This window comes from Gadus morhua, chromosome 19 (genome assembly GCF_902167405.1).
Source record: "Gadus morhua chromosome 19, gadMor3.0, whole genome shotgun sequence".
NCBI classification, from domain to species: Eukaryota; Metazoa; Chordata; class Actinopteri; order Gadiformes; family Gadidae; genus Gadus; species Gadus morhua.
Window position 1 is genome coordinate 4,256,134 of NC_044066.1, and position 20,957 is coordinate 4,277,090.

Sequence of the window (20,957 nt, forward strand, 5' to 3'; positions counted from 1 at the left end):
AACAGCTGATAGTTGACTTTATTTTCTATATCTTACACATTTTCCAACACAGGAAAATACAGAATTAATAATTTAAGTGATTAGTGACATCATTTCGCCAGTCAATTGTATTCTTTATTTTTAAGCAAGGGGTTATTAACTGGGTTCTTCTTACACTTGAAACAATCTCAAATAACGTGTGTGGGCTTTACATCTTAAACAGGAACATAAAGATATGAACAGCTCTCTCACGGTTAGAATCACTTCTTGACCTGTTGGGGGAAGCAGTCCATTCCCACGTGTTTATATATTAATACAAGTGCAGGGACCACCCTGCCCACACAGCCAACATTCAGAGCACAAGGCCAGAAAACATAGTAATGTACACTTTAAGGAACGCAAAGATATTAGTTGAATCTTTAATATAATTTCTCAGAAATAAATTAACAAAATATAAAAAAAGGGTCCAAGACAGTTTTAGAGGGAAAAGAAATAAAACGTAGGTTTTTGCACGATGGTACATACAAGTTAAAGCATTACACTAGTATTTTACTGACGTTTTTCAGGGCAGACGAGGGATTATTAAACGTACTTGAATGTGCAACAAAAATAACATACCTCTCGGTTGCTATTTTCATTGTAGAATATTCAAATTCAACAGTGTTGCCACGGCAATGGTAGTGTGTGTGTGTGTGTGTGTGTTATAGCATGCTGATGCAGTAAGAGTTATTTCTACGCGTCTATCTAACGTATAAATATAAGCTTGATGGGGAGTGATGCCCTTATTCAACTTTCAAGTCATTTTCTTCTTGGAAAAGTTGAACATGTTTAGCGCATAAAAGTGTTGTGTTGTGTTGTGTTGTGTTTGGCCAGAACTTCCTGGTTTCAACCAAGAATGCAATCAGCAGCAAGACTCCGTCACCCCTCTAAATACCACCCCCCCCCCACACACACACACATTAGCACATAAGAAAAACACTCTCGGCCAATAGGTTCATGCTGTCTGTCTTTGAGTGTTTTCCCCCAGGTTGTCTTTAGTGTTGACATTTCACTTTGAAAGTTTTGTTGTAGAATAGTTTTGTTTTTGTAAATTCAGGTCTCAATTTGAACGGTACTAGAGGAAGGGGCGTGTCTTACAGGGAAAGGGGAGGTCCTAGAGGGAGGGGCGTTTCTTACAGGGAAAGGACATAACTTAGGCGGGAGGGGCTGGAAAGGGGTCAAACGGAGGTGACTATATAAGACCCTCTCTCGGAGCCGTCTCCCTTGGAGGGGGAGGGGGAGGGAGGGGTCTGCTGGGGTCTCTTCTTCCCCCCCCCGGCGGTGCTGACCGCCACGGGGGAAGGGATGAGTGAGGGTCTGGTGCTGGAGGGGGAGGGCGTGTGGCTGGAGGCGGGGGTGCTCGTGTCAGCGCTGCTCTTGCGGGGGCTGGGTACGTAGTTGAAGGGCGAGACCCGGGCGGCCACCGTCCCTCCCCCCCCGCCACCGCCTCCCCCCGCCGGGCCGTTCAAGTACCCCTTCCCCGGCCCCGCCCTCTCAAAGGGCCCGGTGCGCCCGGGGGGGGCCGCAGGGGGCGTGGTCTCCAGACTGTCGCGGCTTCGGCTGCGGAGGTTGAGGTTGGCGTTGGGGGAGGGGCGGCCGGGGGTCGTCACGGTGACGCCCGTCTTGGGCGGCGAGGGGGCGCTGATGACGGGCGGGGCGTTGGAGGAGGACGAGGATGAGGACGAGGGCCGGGGGCTGTTGATGGGACAGTCCTCCATGCGGACCCACACCTCCTCCTGCTGCTCCTTGGCCTTGCGCCAGGTGCCCCCCCCCCGCGGCTCCTCCTGGTCGCCCCGGGAGGAGGAGGAGGAGGCCGAGAGCAGGGAGGAAGAGCTGCCCGCACGCTTCCAGGTGCCGACGCGGGGGAGGGAGGAGCCGTGCTGGCCCCCCTCCCCCTCGCCCCTCCTCCCCCCCCCCTCCCTCTTCCAGGTGCCCGTGCGGCTGAGGCGGGGGGAGGGGGAGGGGCTCTCCGAGTGGGAGCGGTTGGGGTTCTGGTTGTTGTTCAGGGAGGAAGAGGAGGAGGAGGAGGAGACGGTGGAGTGGCTCGAGGGGGCGGGGCGTGTGGAGGAACTGGAGGAGCTCACGGGGTCTGCCGCCGGGGGCGGGGCTTCCTCTGACCTCTTCCTCCCGGGGGCGGAGCTCGGAGCCTCCTTGATGAAGGTGGACTGGCGGACTAGGGCGGGGCGCTCCACGGCCTCGCCGCCTGGCGCCGCGCCCCCGCCCACAGCGGCCCGCCCGCCGCTGTTGGACTTCCTGATGGGCGGGCCGGGGGGAGGGGCCTGCTTGGCCGGTCGCCCTGGTGACGGACAGGAGAGGCGGGACGTGGGGGGCGCGGCTCCGGGGGACTTTGTGGACGAGGTGGAGGACGACGAAGAGGAGGTGAGGGGGACGGGACGTCTGGAGGGGGTGGAGTCTCGAGAGCCGGAGCGGGAGGACGACGCCCCCCGGCCCCGCCCCCCCTCCCCGGGCTCCGCCCTCCTGCCGGGAGGGGTCTTAGTGCTGAGGCGCGGCGGGGGGAGGCCGGCGCCGGGGGCTTTGAGGGCGCGCCCCCTCGGGGAGGGCGTGGCCATCGCCGAGGGTGGCGTGTCTGACGTGGGGCGTGGCCGAGCGGTCGCGTCTGTCTGGGGGCGGGGTCGAGGGGCAGGGGGAGGCGTGTCTGACTGGGGGCGAGGGCGGGGCGCCGGCGGGGTGGCGTCCGTCTGGGGGCGCGGCCGGCCCGTCAGCAGACTCCTGTACACCTTCTTCCCGCCCTTCAGAGCCGTGCTGCGCTCCTCCTCCTCCCGCCTCCTCTTCTCCTCCAGGGTACTGCGCTCCCCCGGCCGCAGCACGCGGGCCCCGCCCCTCGGGCACGCGCCCGCCGTTCCTGTCGGCTCGCGGGGGGCGGGGGGCTCCTCCGGACCCTCCCCATCCTCCGCCTCTTCCTCCCCCCCCTCCTCCTGCTGCTGCTGCTGCTGCTGCTCCTCCTGCTCCTCCTCTTCCTCCTCCTCCTCCAGCTCCTCCTCGCCGGCCCCGCCTCCTCGGTCTTTCCCCAGCGGCCTCTCCTCCGGCAGCGGTGCCTTGGCGGCGGGGCGGGGCGCGCGGTGGAAGGGCGATCCCAGGGAGAGGGAGAGGCCGGAGCGCAGCGACAGGACCGAGTCAGAGTCCTCGTCTGACGAGTCCGGGGGCGGCTCCGCCACCGCCGCCTGGTTCAGGCTGCTGACCACCGAGTTGGCCCCCTCCTGGATCGCCTTCCAGTCGAACGCCTCCTCCTCCTCCTTCACGCCGCCCTCCGCCTCCTCCTGCTCCTGGCGGGGGGGCGGCGTGGAGGCGAGCGGCGCGGCGGGCTGCGGGGGGGCCGCCGGGTGCTTCCTCTTGGGCATGGCGGAGCTGATGCACTCCAGCAGTAGGTCGTCCTCCGAGTCGATGCTGAGGGAGCTGAGGGACGAGTTGCGGGAGAAGCACACAGGCGTGTCCTCCACGTTGAAGGCCCGGGGGGCGTAGCCCGCCCGGCCTGGCGGCACCGGCTGGCCGTTAGGAGGCGGGGCTTGTGCGTGCCCCTGAGTGGCGGCGACGGGGGGGGCCTGCGGGGGGGCAGGCTTCGCCGGGGGCTCTTGCGGCGGCGGTGGCGAGGGGGGGCTGGCGACGTTGTTGTTCTCCTGGTCCATGATGTCACTCAGGGAGCTGAGGGAGGAGTTCCGCGAGAAGCAGACGGGCGTGTCCTCCACGGCGAACCGCAGCTGGCGGCTGTCGTCCGGCGCCACCCCCGACGGCGGCGGCGGGGGCTCCGCCCCTTCCTTGCTGCGGGGGAGCACGGCGGCCGCGGGCGGTGCCAGCTTCTGCTGCGGGGGCTTGTGCTGCGGCGCCTCCGGGACGGAAGGACGCTCGGCGGGCCGCCTCCGGTCCCCCTCAGGCCCCTCCTCCTCCTCGTCAAAGTCCAGCGAGCTGAGGGAGTCGTTGCGGGAGAAACAGCAGGGCGTGCCCTCGATGGGCGTGTAGTGGTGCGGCGAGTCGTAGGCGAAGCGCCGCCGCTGGCCGCCGCCCCCTTGCAGGGGAGGGGGCGGAGCCGGCCGCTGTGCCACCATGGGCTTGACGGGGGAGGTGGGCTTGGGGCGGAGCTCCGACTCGCGCTGCGCCAGGCTGCAGATGGCCGTGTTGGCGGCGCTGGGAGCGTTGCCGTCGGTGGGCGGGGCGTGGCGTTGAGGCTGAGGGAGGTTGCGTTGGGGGCGGGGCTTGGGCATGGCGGCACTGATGCACTCGGCCAGGATGTCCTCGTTCTCCTCGTCGTCCGCCACCTCCCTCCCCTGCCTTTTGACTTCCTGCTCCTCCTCCCTGGTCATGGCGGCGACCGGGGCGTGGCGCCGCCCCCTGTGGTTTCCGGTGGCGACCTCGGTGGGCGGAGAGTCTATGGTGAGGTCGCTCAGCGAGGTGGCGGTGGAGAAGTTCAGGGGCGTGTCTTCCACGCAGTACACAAGGGGGGTCTCCTCCTCAAGGGGGCGGGGCCTGTGCTGCTGGGGGTGGAGCTTGTACACGGGCAGGAGGCTGGGCTTACGGCCCGCCGCGGCCATGGCAGACACGGGGCCGCCGGCCGTCTGCCCCTCGGTGCCGCGGGGGGCCGGGGGAGGGGCCGGTGCGCCGTCTGAAGCCGCGGCCTTCTTCGGTCGGCGTGACGACCGCGTGGGCATGGCCAAGTGGATGCACGCCTCCAGGATAGAGATGTCGTCGTCGTCGTCGTCCCCGACGACCGTGTCCATGTCGTCGCTGCCACCGCCGGACGCACTCTGCGGGCCTCGGTCCGGGGCCGAGGTCGCCATGGCGACGGGGGCCGAGTGGCCCGGGACCTCCGGCTGGCGGGGGATGAAGGGCTCGTCCACGCTGAGCGCGCTCAGGCTGGAGGCGCGCGAGAAGCCGTGGGGCGTGCTCTCGGTGGCGAAGTGCAGCAGGAAGTCCTCCTCCTCCTCCTCCCGGTTGCCGCCGCTGGCCGGGCCGCGGGCGCTGCCGTGGCCCCGCTGGGCCCGCGCCAGGCAGGCGGCGGAGGCCTGCAGGTCGGAGGCGGGGGGCTTCAGGGAGGCGGGCTGCGGAGGGGGGGTCTTGTTGCGGGAGGGGGGCATGGTCTGGCCGGGGCTGTCGGGCAGGTCGCTGGGGCTCACCACGCCGCTGGCCCCGCCGCTGCCGGGCTCGCTGGGGTGCGAGGAGTTGATGGAGGGCGAGCCGAAGCTGTCCAGGGAGCTGAGGGAGGTGCAGCGGGAGAACATCAGGGGCGTCTCCAGCGCCGACGCCAGCGCCGACGACGGGGCCGACGACGGGGCCACCGGGGGAGGGGTCTTGGGCGCCGCCGGGGCCTGCGGCTGCTGGTGGTGATGGTGGTTGCCGTGGTGATGGTGCATCTGCTGGTTGCCGTGGTGATGCTGTTGGTACGCGGTGGGCGCGCGGCGGGACAGCTGGCGTTGCCCCGGGGCGTCGGGGGACAGGCCATCCGAGGGGCCGGCGGCCATGCTCATGGCCTGGGGGTCGTCCCGCTCCTCCTTCTGTCCCGCGGGGAGCGTGGGGTAGTGGCCCTGGCCCCGCCCCCCCGCCCGGCGCCGCCCACTGCGCCCGTCGTCCTCGTCGCCCGACGACAGCGAGGACAAAGAGCTGCCCCGCGAGAAGCAGATGGGCGTGTCCTCCACGCAGTAGGTCAGGGGCATGTCCTGGTTGACTCCGCCCCCAGCGGCCTTGGCGGGGAGGGGCTTCTGGCCGCCGGCGTTGCTCTTACAGGAAGAGGCGGCGGGAGAGGAGGCCGCGCAGCCAGGGGAGGCGTGGCCGCCGTACTTGATGCTGTAGTCGATGGGCTCCTGCTCGTGGCGGTGGGGGGGGAGGTTGCCCTCGCCAAAGTCATCCCCGTCGCTGCGGTGCGGCGGGCGGGGGTGCTGGCCGTCGGCGCGGCTCCCGGCCCGGTAGGCCGCCGGGTACGGCCGCCGGCGGTCCTCCCGCCGCCCCGCCCCCTCCTCCGCCTCCTCCTCCTCGTCCTTCTCCCGCTCCCGGCCGCGCGATTGGCCGGGGGCGGGGGCGGGGCTCTGGCGGCCGGAGTGCAGCTGCTCGTCGGAGTACTTGAGGCTGTAGTTGATGGGTGTGTCCAGCTCGGCGTCGGCGGCGTCCGCCATGCTGTTGGCGCTGTGGATCTTGTGGGCCAGGTCGGCCGGGTAACGCCGGTACGCCGCCCCCTCCTCCTCCTCCTCCTCCTCCTCTTCCTCCTCCTCCACCTCCTCCTGGCGGCCGGCCAGCAGGCGCTCCTCCTCCAGGAGCCGCTCCTCCTCCGTGGCGCCGTAGCCGTCGGCGCTGCCCACGCTGTGCAGGCTGTCGCTGGAGGCCGCCGGCCACGCCAGGGCGGGGGGGCGGGGCGGAGCGCGGGGCGACGACAGGACGGGCGTGTTGGCGTAGGGCGAGCGCGCCCCGCCGCCGCCCTCCTCCTCGCCCTTGTGGCGCCGGCCCCCCGGCCCCCCGCGGCCTGGCGCCTGCTGCTGCAGGTGGAGGTGCTGCGCGGCCGACGGCGAGGGCTGGCGGTGGCGGCGGTGGTGGTGGGCGGGGCCCAGGTTCTCCAGCCCGTCGAAGGTCTCCGAGAGCTGCTGCCGCTGCGCGTCCAGCTCCTCGATCAGCGCCTTGTGCTTGCGGGCGTGCAGCGAGGGCGTGGCCGTGAGGTCGCCGCCGGGCCCCGTCCCGCCCACGGCGGCGGCGGCCGAGGCGTACTTGGCGGGCCGGTTGGCCAGCAGGTTGCGCAGGGCGGCGGCACTGCCCATGGCGATCATCTTGTGGCGGGAGTGCACCAGGTTGCGCAGCATGGCCACGGCGCCCATCTCCCACAAGGCCTCCTGGTCGCGGGGGTCGCGGGCCGACAGGTTCCAGAGGGTCCCGCAGGCGTTGGACACCACCGTCAGGCTGGGGGAGCGCAGGTGCTGCAGCAGGGTCGCCAGGCAACCGTTGTCACGGAGCACTTGTCTACAGGAGATGGGGCAGGATTGTGTTATTAGTAGGGCTGTTCAAATTGGCGCGGTGATAATGCGTTAACGCTATCCTATTTTAATTAAATTAAAACAAATATATCAAATTGGTGTTCCCTAAGTTTCATATTCAACCCACACTGAGTGAGTCAATAAAAAGACATCAAGATCACTGTCGCTTTTTATTTTATTTCGTAATGATACGTCATTCCATTGGATAATCTCATTCAACTTCAATTAGAACGGATTTAAAATATAATTAAAAATATGTGATGAATCACGAGTCAACCCACCAAATTATGCGATTAATTGCGATTACAAAATGTAATTGTTTGACAGCCCTCATTATGATGCAGTTCTCAGTGCTAACCTGTAGGCCTGGTTGGTGGCCACCAGACTGGAGACGTTTCGCAGGATGCCGCCGGCGCTCTCCACCACGGCTAGCGCGGCGCTCGCCGGTCCCCGCTGAGCTAGCGCCCGGGCTAAGAAGCCCAGCGCGCCGCCAACAGCACAGAGTTCGGCCTTGTTGTCGCTGCAGTGAGCCGAGAGGTTCCAGAGCGCGCTCAGCACAGACTTCAGGGTGGACTCCTGGAGGGACACGGGGCCATGACATCCATTGGTATTATTTGCTTCATCTATCCCTTATTGCTTGCACTAAACATTTCTAATCAACTCCTATATACTTTATTTTAGAACAATAATTCAAACTTGATATAATGTTGCCCCGGTCAACTATCGCTGACTTTATGCACACAAAGTTGTCTGTAGAAAACGAGATAAGGAGTAAGCCTACTCTAGATAAAGACTGTGTTTCGGCTGTTCTGGTTTAGTGAACTCTCATTGATTCTATTCAGGAGACGTTGTTGCGGGAAAAGCCCGCCAAATGTTTTGATTGTGCAGAGAGAGGAGGGGGGGCTCGTCTGCCTGTCTATCAGTCTGTGTGGGTGTGGTTTATAGGAGTATTCAGTAGTTGTATATAGTGTACTATAGTCATGGTATATGTGGTATTCAGTAGATGTATATTGATTATAGTACACGTTATATAGTATTAATCAGTATTGTATAAAGATTAAATATGTGTTAGATAGTAGCAATCAGCAGTTATATATAGATTATAGTATGTTGTATATAGTAGTATTCACTATTGTACATATTATACAGATTAGTGTGTGTTACGCAGTAGTATTCAGTAGTAGTATATAGATGACTACAGTATGTATACAGTAGCATTCAGTACCTTCTGTACATGCAGTCCGCAGGACATGAGTGCGGCCACGCTGCCAACCTCACGTAGCGTCTTCTTGCTGCTAGCGTCTGCGCGCCATGACAGGTTGCGCAGTACGCTAGCCACCACCTAGCACCAGGAGGCAATACGCTTCTATGAGCACGTGTACATAATCGCCATACTGCACATGTTGCATTAACTCATCTAAAGATTGGGTTTAAAGAGGAACACCATGTCATTTAAGCAATTCTAGGCTTATCGCTTAACATCAAGCTAAGCTACACATTAAGCTAAGCTAAGCATCTAGCTAGGCTAATCATCAAGCTAGGCTAAGCATCAATCAAGGCTTACATTGAGTTAGTCCAAGCGTCAAGTTCAGCTAAACGTCAGTGAAATGCTGAGCATTAGAGAAAGAACACAGCCTAAAACACTTTGATATCATTATAAAAAGTATTTTGGGGACATATAATGTACCCCATGTTACATTTTGCGTTTCATAACAATGTCAAAGAGTTTTATTCCTTCAAGCTTGGCTCAGCATTAAGCGAGGCTAAATGCTCAGACGAACGGCACATTGAGCTAGGTTAAACACTCGGCCCATACCTGCTGCAGGTCTTCGCTGTCAGACTTGAGCTGGGCCACCATCGCTCTCATGCAGCCTTTCATGGAGCACAGCGTGGCCTTATGGGTAAAAAACACATCAGAATTATTTGACAAACGTCATACACAAACACAACAACAGCATACAAAAAAAAAACGGCCACAAACGGCTCCACCTTGTTGCCGACGTCCCCGAAGGTGAGGTTGGTGAGCGCCATGCCGGCGTAGCGCCGCAGCGTGATGCTCTGGTGGTCGGCGGTCAGCCCGTACAGCTCACAGTCAGCCTGCAGCAGCTCCGCTATGGCCTGCAGACCGCCTGGGGACACAGGGAGGAACGCAGACAGGGCGGTGAGCTCACAGTCCGCCCGCTGCGGCTCTACCACCGCCTGTAGGCAACCTGCTGGGCTTTATACACTGACATTTCTTTCAACTTTTATAGGACCCACAACAATAGTTTACTTTACAGGCAGAGGTCCAAAATGGGCCCAAACGAGCAATGAACGAGCTGAAGCCATCTACGTCGTCTAAAGGCCCTGCCCAGTGACTAGGCCCCTATCTGCTGGCAGGAAACACAGCAATAACAAGTCTTCAGTCTCAGTCGGGGTGAGGGGGGGCAATACGGTTGAAACAGAAACTTTTGCAGTGACGGCTGCAGTGATAAACTAGATTGGGATGTTAATTTAATTTTCTTTGCATTGACTGTCAATCAACGCCGCTCAGATGATTATTAAGCCTCAGCAAAAGAACAAACACACCCATGAATTAAGACGGACAGGAAATCACACAGACAGTCAGTAAGAAAGAGAATAAGACAAATACAGACAGGAAGTCAGACAGGAAGTCTGTCTCACCCAGTTCGTTCATGGCGTGTCGGTGCTCCTCGTCAAACGAGAGCTTCATGAGAACGCACACTGCCGGGCAGATCTGGTGTTCCCCTGGCGATGGGACTGGTACCACCGGAAGAGAAATCATCAATTTATTACCATGAAACCGGAAAATACATCCTATTTATATACATGCATTAAGACAAATCCTATCTATCACCACAAGATGTGACATCAACTAGATCCACATTTTACAATTCAAGACATGTTATAACTATGATGATGAGAATTATTGTTTCTGTTATTACAACGATTCCTTATTATGCTGAGCAGAGCACCAAGCTATCGGAGAACAGCTAGCAGTTCAAACTCAGGAATAATCAGATTGCAGTATGCCTTGAAAAGCTATAAAACCGCTGGCTAGCAACTAAATTGGGGAGAATCTACAGATTCTGTCTGAGCGAGTATAGGTGCTAACCTTTCAGGGAAAAGCTACAAATGCTATCGATAAGCTACCCTACAAGGGGTAAGCTACAGATGCTATCTGAGCTATCGATAAGCTACCCAACACGGGGTAAGCTACACATGCCATCTACGCACCGGGGTTCTTGTCGGGCTGGGTCCCGGCCTGGTGCTCCTCCTGCCAGGCCCAGCAGGCCTCGCAGTAGACCCGGACCTGCTCCAGGAGGTGCAGCACGCGGGCCTCTCGGCGGGCCCGCTTGTCGTCCGGCCGGCTGTGGACGATGTTGTGGAGCGCGGCGCTGGCCCGGGCCCTGGCCTCCTTACTGCCCCGGGAGTTCCCTGCTCACAGGACACACGTCGTACCGTTAGGACCACTCTATGCAGCGGATTTACAGCCAGCGGCAACTTAAGACGACAGAGAGTTATTAGAGAAGCAAGAAAATTCATTAGAAATATCCAATGACCAGGGGCTGATGGAGAGGGTTGGATGCAGTAGCAGGGACCTATTTTAACTTGTTGTAGGGCTGTTCAGTTACAGTCTGTGTCCGACCACGCTGCACCTGGTAATTGCATGTTTTATGCAAGTGCATTTCCAGTCCACCAGTCCACCGCCTGTCGGGCCATTCTTAACTGTTCTTGTTTGCAATGACGTTGGACTGTTAGCATGGTCTTGTGCTGGTTGTACAGCTCTATTGATTTTCGGAACACAATGTCGATCCATTTGCCTTATCTCTTCCTCTGATCCTTCATAATGTCACCGCAAATGAATAACGCTTGGCTACAAATTATCAAGAGAGCGGGAGATTGCTAACAGTGCATATTAGCAACACACAGCTAGGACAAAGCCATGGTGCGCGGGCATTCACATGAACGTGCATCGCAAAGACCTGGTGTTATTAAGTTAATTCAAAAGGCTGTTCAACAAAAACAGATTTAGCCGTTATGACTAGGCTTAGTAAAGACCAGTCTAGGCAACCCACTCCAGGACCTCATGAGAACGTAACAGAACTTAACTAAGACCTCCAACAGAATTTCCCAGAGTCCTGGTGAGACCCAAACAGAACGGTGCTTCCCCTTTGGATGAACATAAGGAGGCGGCTACAGCCCATGACCCCCAGCGCCCTCACCTAGCAGCAGAGAGTCCTTGTCGCTGCCGTGCAGTAGCTGGATGAGTAGGGGCAGGCAGCCCGACTGGCGCATGGCGATGCACGAGTCCTGCGAGCTGGACATGGCCAGCAGGGTGCGGGACATGTCGTCCTTGTCATGCGTTCCTAGCATGGACAGCAGGCTGTACACCATCTCCACCTGTCAGACAGCTAGCAGTTAGCACTGAGCACTACCAGACAACAGCTAGAAGTTAGCAGTGGAAAGCTATCAGACCACAGCTGGCTAGCAGGCTAACAGTTAGAGAGAGGCCACAGATTCTGTCTGAGCTAGTGAAGGTACTAACCTTTCAGGGTTAAGCTACAGATGCTATCTGAGCTATCGATAAGATTCCCAACACAGGTTAAGCTATAGATGTTATCTGACCTAGTAGAGAAGCTAGCCAACGCAGGGATAAGTTACAGATCCTGTCTGAGTTAGTGGGTGGGCTGACCCTAAAGAGGATAAGCTACAGGTGATATCTGAGTAATTAGAGAAGCTTAGTTTACAGAACCTACTGATACTATAGTACAGGAGCTAACCCTAAAGTAATAAGCTACAGTTCTAATATACAGATGCTATCTGAGCTGTAGTAGAAGCTAACCCTAGGGGGATAAGCTATAGAGGAGCTCACCTTGGTCCCCAGGTGGCTGGTGAGCCTGCGAGGGATGGAGTACCCCCCAGTGGAGGACGCCTCGCTGGTGGAGTCCTGCTCACACACCTGGCACACACACAGATGGGATGAGGAGAGTGAGTGGGTGGGTGAGTGAGTGAGTGAGTGAACGTCTAAGCAAGCGAGTGAGGGTGTGTCTGTACCTGTGTATTATTGGCAGCGTTGCTGCTGTCTGCACACACCTGGACGCCCTCAGCCTGGTGAAGGGACAGAGTGAGAGAGTTAATGAATCTGGTCATTATAAATAGAAAAAACACCTCCCTTCAGCAAGGAGATATATAGAACTGTCTCCACAAGCAGAGGCACCAACGGGGCAGACAGGAATGAGTGGCCGGAGAAAATCAAGAAGGTCGATCTAAGATATGGATGGTTATGGGTATGCGATAATTTGATGTGACGAGCGTTAAATGGCTGTGGTATTGCGGTGATGCCGTTATCTCCATCTTGATTGTGCCTGCTACACTTTAACTTCGCCATATCACGTCGTCGCACCGTTCTAGAACATTTTCATCAAGCACTGTTTCACACATGGCAAAGCAATGTCAGAATGATGATGGCGTGGATGCAACACTTATGGTCACCAGTCGCCATGAAACCCGCAGACCGGGAAGATCTGGCTTACTTTGGAATCTGTCCAGTTTCCAGCCATCCATGAAAGAAGCTTGATTCCAAACAACATAATAAGCTGTATTGATAGTGTCATCCAATCACCCGGACAGTGTTGACGCGTTACCACAAAGTGTCATGGATTAAAATACGTCTTCCGCAGATTTGTGATAGATTTTCTCGCTCCACGCTTTAGCGTCTTACATCACAAGGACCTAACCGTTTACGTTCCTCTCCCAGCAATGTTGCTGCGCTCATTCACAACAAGCAATACCGGCTGTGACCCGGGGATGCTCCAGAGCGGGTAAATTGTCAGAACATTGATCTCTGTTACCATTCCGTGTGACTCCATGCAGGAATTGTTCCAGAATAACGCAGGTCAGGACAGCATGAGTGAAACGGCCAAGCACAAGCAGTGTTGACTAAATCAAAATCAAAATTATGCAAAACATAGTCCTAATAAATAACTGGTTGAAAACAGCATTCAAATATTAGATCTACCCCCCCCCCCCCCCCCATCAAACCATTTGCATCGCCTCCAGGCTGGGGGGGTGTTTTCATGCATGTGGAGCTATCCATAATGTTGCATTGATGCCATCTTCTGGTTGAATTCGTCACATGGCCCATTTTTTCCCCAGATTCTATTTAATAGGCCTTAAAGTATGCACGTGCGCGCGCGTGTGTGTGTGCGTGTGTGCGTGCGCGTGTATAAATCATGTGGATAATTCACACCTTGCCTTCAGAGTGGGAATATTCTATGGTGATTAGAAATAAAAATAAAGTGTATATATGCATCTATAAATCAGAGGTACGTATGCGTGTTGATTTTCTCAGATTCATCTGATGGGTTGCTGAGGACCGAAGGAGGAGCCACGGGGAGTATGAAGCCCTTTGATGATCCAGCAGCGGTACGGCCCGTTTTGAACCAGCAGGCCACCAGTGTATATAAGAGAGGTCACGGGTACCTTGTCTTCAGTATGCAGCAGCCTCTGTCCTCCTCTCAGCAGGTCCTTCTCTATGCCCTGGATACGAGACAGCCGGGCCTACGCACACGCACACACACACACACACACACACACACACACACACACACACACACACACACACACACACACACGCGCGCGTGTTACCAGTGCTCGGCGCCCCGTGCCTTGGCAGGAGGCCAGCTGCTACACCATGCTCCATGTGTATATAATAGTGTATATAATATAAACAACAGTGTGTTTATATAGTATACCTGTGCTCGTCGCTCCATGTGTTCATAATAACTAGGGGTGTGCCAAAATATCGATACTGCGACATATCGCAATATTTCGTCTTGCGGGACGTTATCGATATGCTGACGCCAAATATCGATATTTAAAGGTCCCATGACATGAAAATCTCACTTTATGAGGTTTTCTTACATAAATATGAGTTCCCCTAGCCTGCCTATGGTCCCCCAATTGCTAAAACTTGTGTTTGGTGTAAAACGAGCACTAGCTGTTCTGCTCGCCTTCGAAAAAACGGAGGCTCAAGTGCGCTGATTTGGAATGTCTGTATTCTTGACGTCATCAGGAATCTCAGCTCCTCCCCTTACTCTGCCTGGCCCGCCCAGAGACGTTGGCCCGCCAATGAGACTCGACCGTGCGAGCGCCACATGTGTGTGTGTTTGTGTGAATACACACACTGTAACGCAAGTGTTTCTTGTCGGTTCTTTGACGTGTCTTGTATTTCCACAACGAGACTGTTGTGGGGGTTATGTTATCTCAGCCATGGTTGGGAAGGAATTGGGAGAAAGGAACTTTGGCTTTGACTGGATGAAGTACATGAACTGCGTCATGCCGCCGGTTGCCGGGAGGCACCATCGCCCGGCAGCGGGCAGCCGGCAGCAGGCAGCGCGCGGTTCAGTCGACTTCAGGTTGATGTGAAAGTGGAAGAACCAGAGACGTCGCAGAACCCGACAAAGTAGTTTGTGATTCATTATATCGTCTGGAGGCGCACACCGCTTTTGGCCGTGATAATATGTATTAAATGATATAGATTTCTATGTATTATATGATATTTAGATATAGAGCTCCAGGACTGTATCGCAAGTGTTGTACACTTCCTTGTTGTTATTTGGATAACCGTTCTGTCGGACTCTCGTCTCTGGTATTTCTACAACGAGACTCGTATTGGGGGTTATCTCAGCCAAGGTTGAGAATGAATTGGGGGGAAGGAACTTTGGCTTTGACTCCCTCAAGAACATGAACCACGACATGGAGGAGAAAGGGATTGTTGGCGGCGAATGTCTTCAGCTTGAGACCCGCTGAGGGACCACCGCCGGAGGCGGAGGTGCCTAAGCACTGCCCGGGAACAATCCCTTTCTCCTCCTTGTCGCGGTTCAGTCTACTTCACATTGATGAGGACGTTGAAGAACCAGGAACGTCGGAGAACCCAACGCGGTCGTTTGAGATTCATAATATCGGCTCACACATCTTTTGGCGGTTATAATATACATTATATGATATAGATATCTATGTAGGCTATATGATAATATTTTGATATAGAGCTCCAGGACTCCCGTGTGTTCTAGAATATTTACAGAACACGGCTAAAGGCTGCTTGCGCCTCGCCATTGCGATACATCCACTGTAAACAGAGCGAATGAAACTAAGCAATGAAATGTTTTCTGCATTTTTTTGTTTTCTAATTTTCTGTTACTGCGATTATACTTATCGATAATCGCAGAATCGCTGTATCGTGATATTATCGTTATCGTGGGTAAAATATCGTGATAGTATCGTATCGTGGGGTACCTAGTGATACCCAGCCCTAATAATAACTATAATAATGTATATAATGGTGCATATAATAGTGTATATATAGTATACCAGTGCTCGTCGCTCCATGTCCTGGCAGGAGCCTAGCTGTTCCTCCATGGCTCCTCTCAGCTGTCGGGCCTCAAACTCCAGCTGACGTCTCGTCATGTCTGTCTGCAGAGAGAACTACACACAAAGGTAGAGAGACAGGCAGGGAGGTGAGAGGCAGACGGGTAGAGACAGGCAGGAAGGTGAGACGAAAAGGGAGGGACAGACAGGTAAAGATTGACAGACATGCAGGTTAGAAATAAACAGGTAGTTAAGACACAGACAGGACAGCTGCTAGAACAGGTTAAGACTGACGGCCGGTATTCTCTCAGAGACCTCACGCTCCAAAAGTAATGTTGTCGGAGAGGGACAGACTGTTGATGAGTTAATCATATTTACGTTGTCAGAAAGAGGGACAGACTGTTGATGAGTTAATCATATTTACGTTGTCAGAGAGAGGGACAGACTGTTGATGAGTTAATCATATTTACGTTTTCAGAGAGAGACAGACTGTTGATGAGCTAATCATATTTACGTTGTCTGAGAGAGGGAGGCTGTCGATGCGCTTGGTCAGGTTCTGGAGCTGGCCATAGTACCACTCCTTCTCCTTCTCCTCCTTGTCTAGTTCAGCCAATAGGAGGGACCTAGGGGGGAGACCAGGAGATGCAGAGTGGGTAATGCTTGGTTAATGGTAAGGTTACATCTAAACAAACCGACCTCATGGTGTTTAAAGTCAAAGGTTACATGTCCATATGTCCCCTGTCTGAGTCTGTACCTCTCATGCTTCAGCTGCTCCAGGTAGCCGGCAGGGGTCTGGTTAGCATCGCCGGGAGGGGAGAGCGTGGCGGGGGCCGGGGGCGCAGGGGCCCCTCTCTTGGGGTAGGAGGAGCCGTGGGGCCCCTGGCTGAGTGGGGACTGGGTGGCGGCAGCCGGGGACGCTGCGGGCTTGTTAGCACGTAGCTTCACAGGCGCTAGGCTAGCGGGCTCGATGCTCATCTCTAGGGAGGGGCAGAACAACAGAGTTATGAACACATGACTAGAGGTGGTGGATACATGAACACTAGGGGTGTAACGGTACACGTATTTGTACCGAACCGTCACGGTACAGGCACTTTGGAGCGGTTACAGAGGTATACCGCGGTACGCAAATGTGGCGTACATAGCGATCAATGATCGTCGAATAGTCTGAGTCACGTAGAATATCGAATAATGAATGCGACTATCGTTATTTATTACACATGGGCCTTCACAACTTCCGGTGGTGAATAGCGTCCTCAGTTGCTAAGCGACGTCAACGACTTTGGCAGACTATTTCTCTGCTGATCAACATTACGAATGCTGGTAACAAATAAATTGTAAAAAAGACACACCGTGTGAAGACATATTTTTGACGTGTCTAGTTCACCGTCTTGCAGGCTGTGTTCAGTAAAATAAATAAATAAGTAAATAACTGAATAGCGATCCGTTTGACGCATGTAGGTCTATCTGTCTAAGCCCACGTTGACATAATTTTGATGTTGAATGTTGATGGCGTAGTTGTTGAAATAAACAGATTGATTTCATACAAATCATAAAAGCCTCTCCTGATTCGCTAAATCACTCTCTTGATTTAGCGATTTTCGAATACTTATCAGCGAATATCGAATAGTATTTTTGCCAGAGAATGCACATCACTAGCACACGCATTTGAAAAGGCACCATGCAGGTGTTACTATCACTATCACATAAAAAAAAACGAGCTGTGCAATTCCAGCTCATGACACTATTTCAACAACCCCTGTCTGGGAATTCAGAAATGCAAATGCCATAACCACGTTTATTGGTGTTTTCATTGCTGCTGATCTACGGCCATTCTTCGTTGTTGACAAACAAGCAGTTTTTAAAAAATGTCCCCTTAACTATGAACCGTACCGTACCTTAAAAACCGAGGTACGTACCGAACCGTGACTTTTGTGTACCGTTACACCGCTAATGAACACATGACTAGAGGTGGTGGAGACATGAACACATGACCAGAGGTGGTGGATACATGAACACATGACTCGAGGTGGGGAAAATATGAACACATGAGTAGAGGTGAGGTGTGTGATTATGTTATTTTCATGAATACACCAATATGACTATGATGCGTGTGTCATGCATGCGTGTGTCAGCTTGGGTCACCTTTCATTCGTTCCATAAAGTCCAGCTGGGCGGGGATGTCACTGGTCTCTTCTTCTATGGTGCCCTGGAGCTGTTTGAGGACCTCCTATGAGACACACACATTAGAGTTCAATAGGGCCCCAAGACGATCATCCTGTACCTCGGATTTAGCTGACTGATCGGGAACAACAACATGATCCCTGCTGTGGTCCCAGTCATGGGGTCGAGGGATCTCCCCTGTGTTTTTAACATTGTGTCCCAACGATCCCACCCACTAGTGCAATGCAGTCCCACCCACCTCGCCAGGGGCAAATATAGCAATAAGCTACTAATAATAACAAGCAATTAGATAAGACTCCAGGAACAAGGTTGATCTGTTTCCCTATTCTGGAGAGACGTCATCCAGAATAGTGCAAGGGTTGTGCTCGGAGCTGGACACAATCTCACTACACAGCCTCACTAGCCCCACCATACAGCCTCACTAGCCCCACCATACAGTCTAGCCCCACCATACAGCCTCAATAGCCCACCACACAGCCACATTAGCACCGCCACATATCCAGTGAATATGAATGAATGAGGTGGCGTGTTAAGACCCACTGCAAGGTTGCAATACGTTTTTATTACCAGTGTTATAATGCGTTATAATGGGCGATGGTATATGTATGAAACGGCCACACACTGTGGCGTTATACCATGTGTCCAGTAAGCCTAAACCTCATTGAAGGTACAAACCCTTAATGAAGATAGTGTGATTCAAGATTTGGCTGAGAAAACATCTTCAGATGCGTGTACGAGCCACAGAGCTTTAAATGATAGAAGGACACTGGAAGGACTGATGACAATGGATCCAATCCAAAAGCCAAACAGCAGTCCTTTGTGATTTGTGATTCTGCAGCAGTGGTCTCGGCTCTGATAAGAAAGAAATATACGCAGGGAACCTTTTTAGTTTTTCCCAAAATATTTGCTCGGTAGACCAACTCATATTCGATGCTAGAGATAATGGATAAGAGCAAGCTCTAATACGTATGATTTTTCGTGCTATATATTTTTTTAAAATCTATGTATAATTAATTATGTATAGAAAAACCACAAATTTTACACTTGTTCTGATGTATTCAAAGTATCCTTAGCAGGGCAATACACACACACACACACACACTATGAATAATTAATATAAGTGTAAGAATTATCTTATATCTACATAAAGCCAACAAACCAAGGTAACTCACCACGATGAAGAAACATCGCCGATACAGCGACATGTCTGACACCATTCTCCACACACACCAACGCTCAACTCAAACTAGCACAACAACGCTCAACTCACACCGTTGTCGTCACTACAGGAAGAGAGGGACGGCCACTTCCTGTTTTTCTCCATTGGTCCATTTCCTCTACTCTAGAGTTTCAAGAATGTTGTGACTCCATTTCCCCTACTATGCTTTATATAAATGAATGAATAAATGTATACATGTTATGCATACATGTAAAAAATAAAGGGCTTACCTCAAACATTTGAATGATCGAGGTAACATTCATTAGTTTTGTATTTGATCATAAAAACACTACTCTAACCATTTGGGTTATAGTTTAGTACAACAACATGGCCTTTTAGATTGGGGTTAGCTTTAATCAGCAAGGTTTTCAGTGATGACTTCCTCTTCAGGTTCTGTGGTTATTACATCCATGTTTTCAGAAAGTAACAGCTTGGGCCTTTTTCTGTCAATTCAGGGATTTTCTCTCGAGGAGTAACTGGTTCAAACCACTTTGAGAACAGGAAAAACCAACAGAGAGGTCAAGATGGGTTATCACTGGGGTTAATTTAAACTAACCGATGACTGGTTGGATCTATCAGATTACGTTACATGTAATAAAAGCCTTCGTAATAATATATTTTATTCAATAATGCTGGTGACACATGCTCACATAGGCTCTGAAATGGCTATGTGATGACTTTAGATCTTGTTCCGTTTAAAATAATGAGTAGTAATGTGACGACTTTAGGTCTTGTTCTGTTTAATATAATGAGCAGTAATGGCTCTGTGATGACTTTAGATCTTGTTCTGTGTTTAATATAAGGAGTGGCAATCGCTCTGCGATGCACGCCAGGACTTTGAGAAGTTATAGCGCAGCTGTAATGGAGGTGCCGGTGTTGGAGCTCGCATTGGAAACACGACCCACGCAGGCTCCAATGAAGACACAATGATTGGTACATTGTTCAAAGTGTCAATTAAATCGCACCACAGAACCAGCGCTATTCAACAGCATCTGAGGAAATGCAGTATTGTAGCGAATGAACGGCCAGATAAGAAGAATAAACGGTAACTGGAGTATATCATCTTAGTTATACCGACCTGTGTCTACCGGTCTGTGTGTGCGTCTAGCTGTGTATGTGTCTGTCTCACCTTCATGTGTGTGCGTCTACCTGGGTATGTGTCTGTCTCACCTTCATGTGTGTGCGTCTACCTGTGTATGTGTCTGTCTCACCTTCATGTGTGTGCGTCTACCTGTGTGTCTGTCTCACCTTAATGTGTGTGCGTCTACCTGTGTATGTGTCTGTCTCACCTTCATGTGTGTGCGTCTACCTGTGTATGTGTCTGTCTCACCTTCATGTGTGTGCGTCTACCTGCGTATGTGTGTGCGTCACCTTCATGTGTGTGCGTCTACCTGTGTATGGGTCTGTCTCACCTTCATGTTGGAGGCTTCGCTCTCCAGCTTGCAGAGGTGGGAGGAGTTGTGCTGTAGCTCCTGCCTTAGGGTGGAGTTCTCCATCTTCAGCAGCTCCACCTGCCACAGCAGCTGATCGTAGGAGGCGCCTGGGACTGTTGCCGTGGGAACACCGCTACCGCCGGCACTATGGCTGCTGCCGGTTGCCCGGGACGACGAAGAGGAGGAAGAGGATGAAGACATGGAGACGTCTGGCGGCAGCGGCGGGCTGGCAGGGCACACCTGGAGAGTGAGAGGGAGGGAGAGAGAGAGAGACATAAGCCCCTTTCATAGTTCGCGGTAAATTATGGTAAATGGACTGCATTCCGCTTTTCTAACCAGTGGCCACTCAAAGCTTTACAATATTGCCTAACATTCACCCAGTCATGCAAACATTCAAAAGCCGAAGGCGGAGACAACCAAGCAAGGCAAGGGGCAGCTCTGCGGGAGCAGTTAGGGTGAGGCGTCTTGCTCAAGGACACCTCGACACTCAACCCTCCGGTCGTACTAGCAACCTTCCGGTTACCAGCCGACCCGCTCTACCTCCTGAGCCACACGCCGCCCCGAATAACAAGCTTAACCGTTCAGGCGGCGCTGTTGGTTTGACCTATTCAAAACACGCCCAATTTTTACGATTTCCTTCTTATTCCGTTCTATTCCAACACGGAATAGCCATCCTGGAATAGAGGGCCGCGGCACAGTCCAGCAGAATGCGCTAATGCAACACTTGTGGACGCCAGCCGGCATACAAGTTGTGTACTGAGAGGAGCC

The 20,957-nt window shown here is 53.7% G+C and overlaps 1 protein-coding gene across 3 annotated transcripts in view; it reads right to left on the reverse strand.

Annotated features, from left to right (window-relative positions):
• The window catches only part of apc (APC regulator of WNT signaling pathway), a 28,295-nt gene continuing 7,338 nt past the window's right edge, over positions 1-20,957 (reverse strand). For 2 of the 3 annotated variants that reach the window (XM_030341491.1, XM_030341492.1), the window contains exons 2-17: positions 20,169-20,429; positions 17,499-17,583; positions 16,111-16,333; positions 15,871-15,979; positions 15,360-15,473; positions 13,470-13,547; positions 12,042-12,095; positions 11,860-11,946; positions 11,210-11,387; positions 10,221-10,421; positions 9,648-9,743; positions 8,973-9,112; positions 8,800-8,877; positions 8,209-8,325; positions 7,342-7,559; positions 1-6,969 (exon numbers count right to left, since the gene is read on the reverse strand). In XM_030341491.1, the coding sequence (XP_030197351.1) occupies positions 1,197-6,969; positions 7,342-7,559; positions 8,209-8,325; positions 8,800-8,877; positions 8,973-9,112; positions 9,648-9,743; positions 10,221-10,421; positions 11,210-11,387; positions 11,860-11,946; positions 12,042-12,095; positions 13,470-13,547; positions 15,360-15,473; positions 15,871-15,979; positions 16,111-16,333; positions 17,499-17,583; positions 20,169-20,390 (7,773 nt within the window). In that variant the 5' untranslated portion in view covers positions 20,391-20,429 and the 3' untranslated portion in view covers positions 1-1,196. Of the gene's footprint in view, positions 6,970-7,341; positions 7,560-8,208; positions 8,326-8,799; positions 8,878-8,972; positions 9,113-9,647; positions 9,744-10,220; positions 10,422-11,209; positions 11,388-11,859; positions 11,947-12,041; positions 12,096-13,469; positions 13,548-15,359; positions 15,474-15,870; positions 15,980-16,110; positions 16,334-17,498; positions 17,584-18,709; positions 18,977-20,168; positions 20,430-20,957 lie in introns of those variants that run through there. The other variant, XM_030341493.1, reaches the window with a different exon arrangement.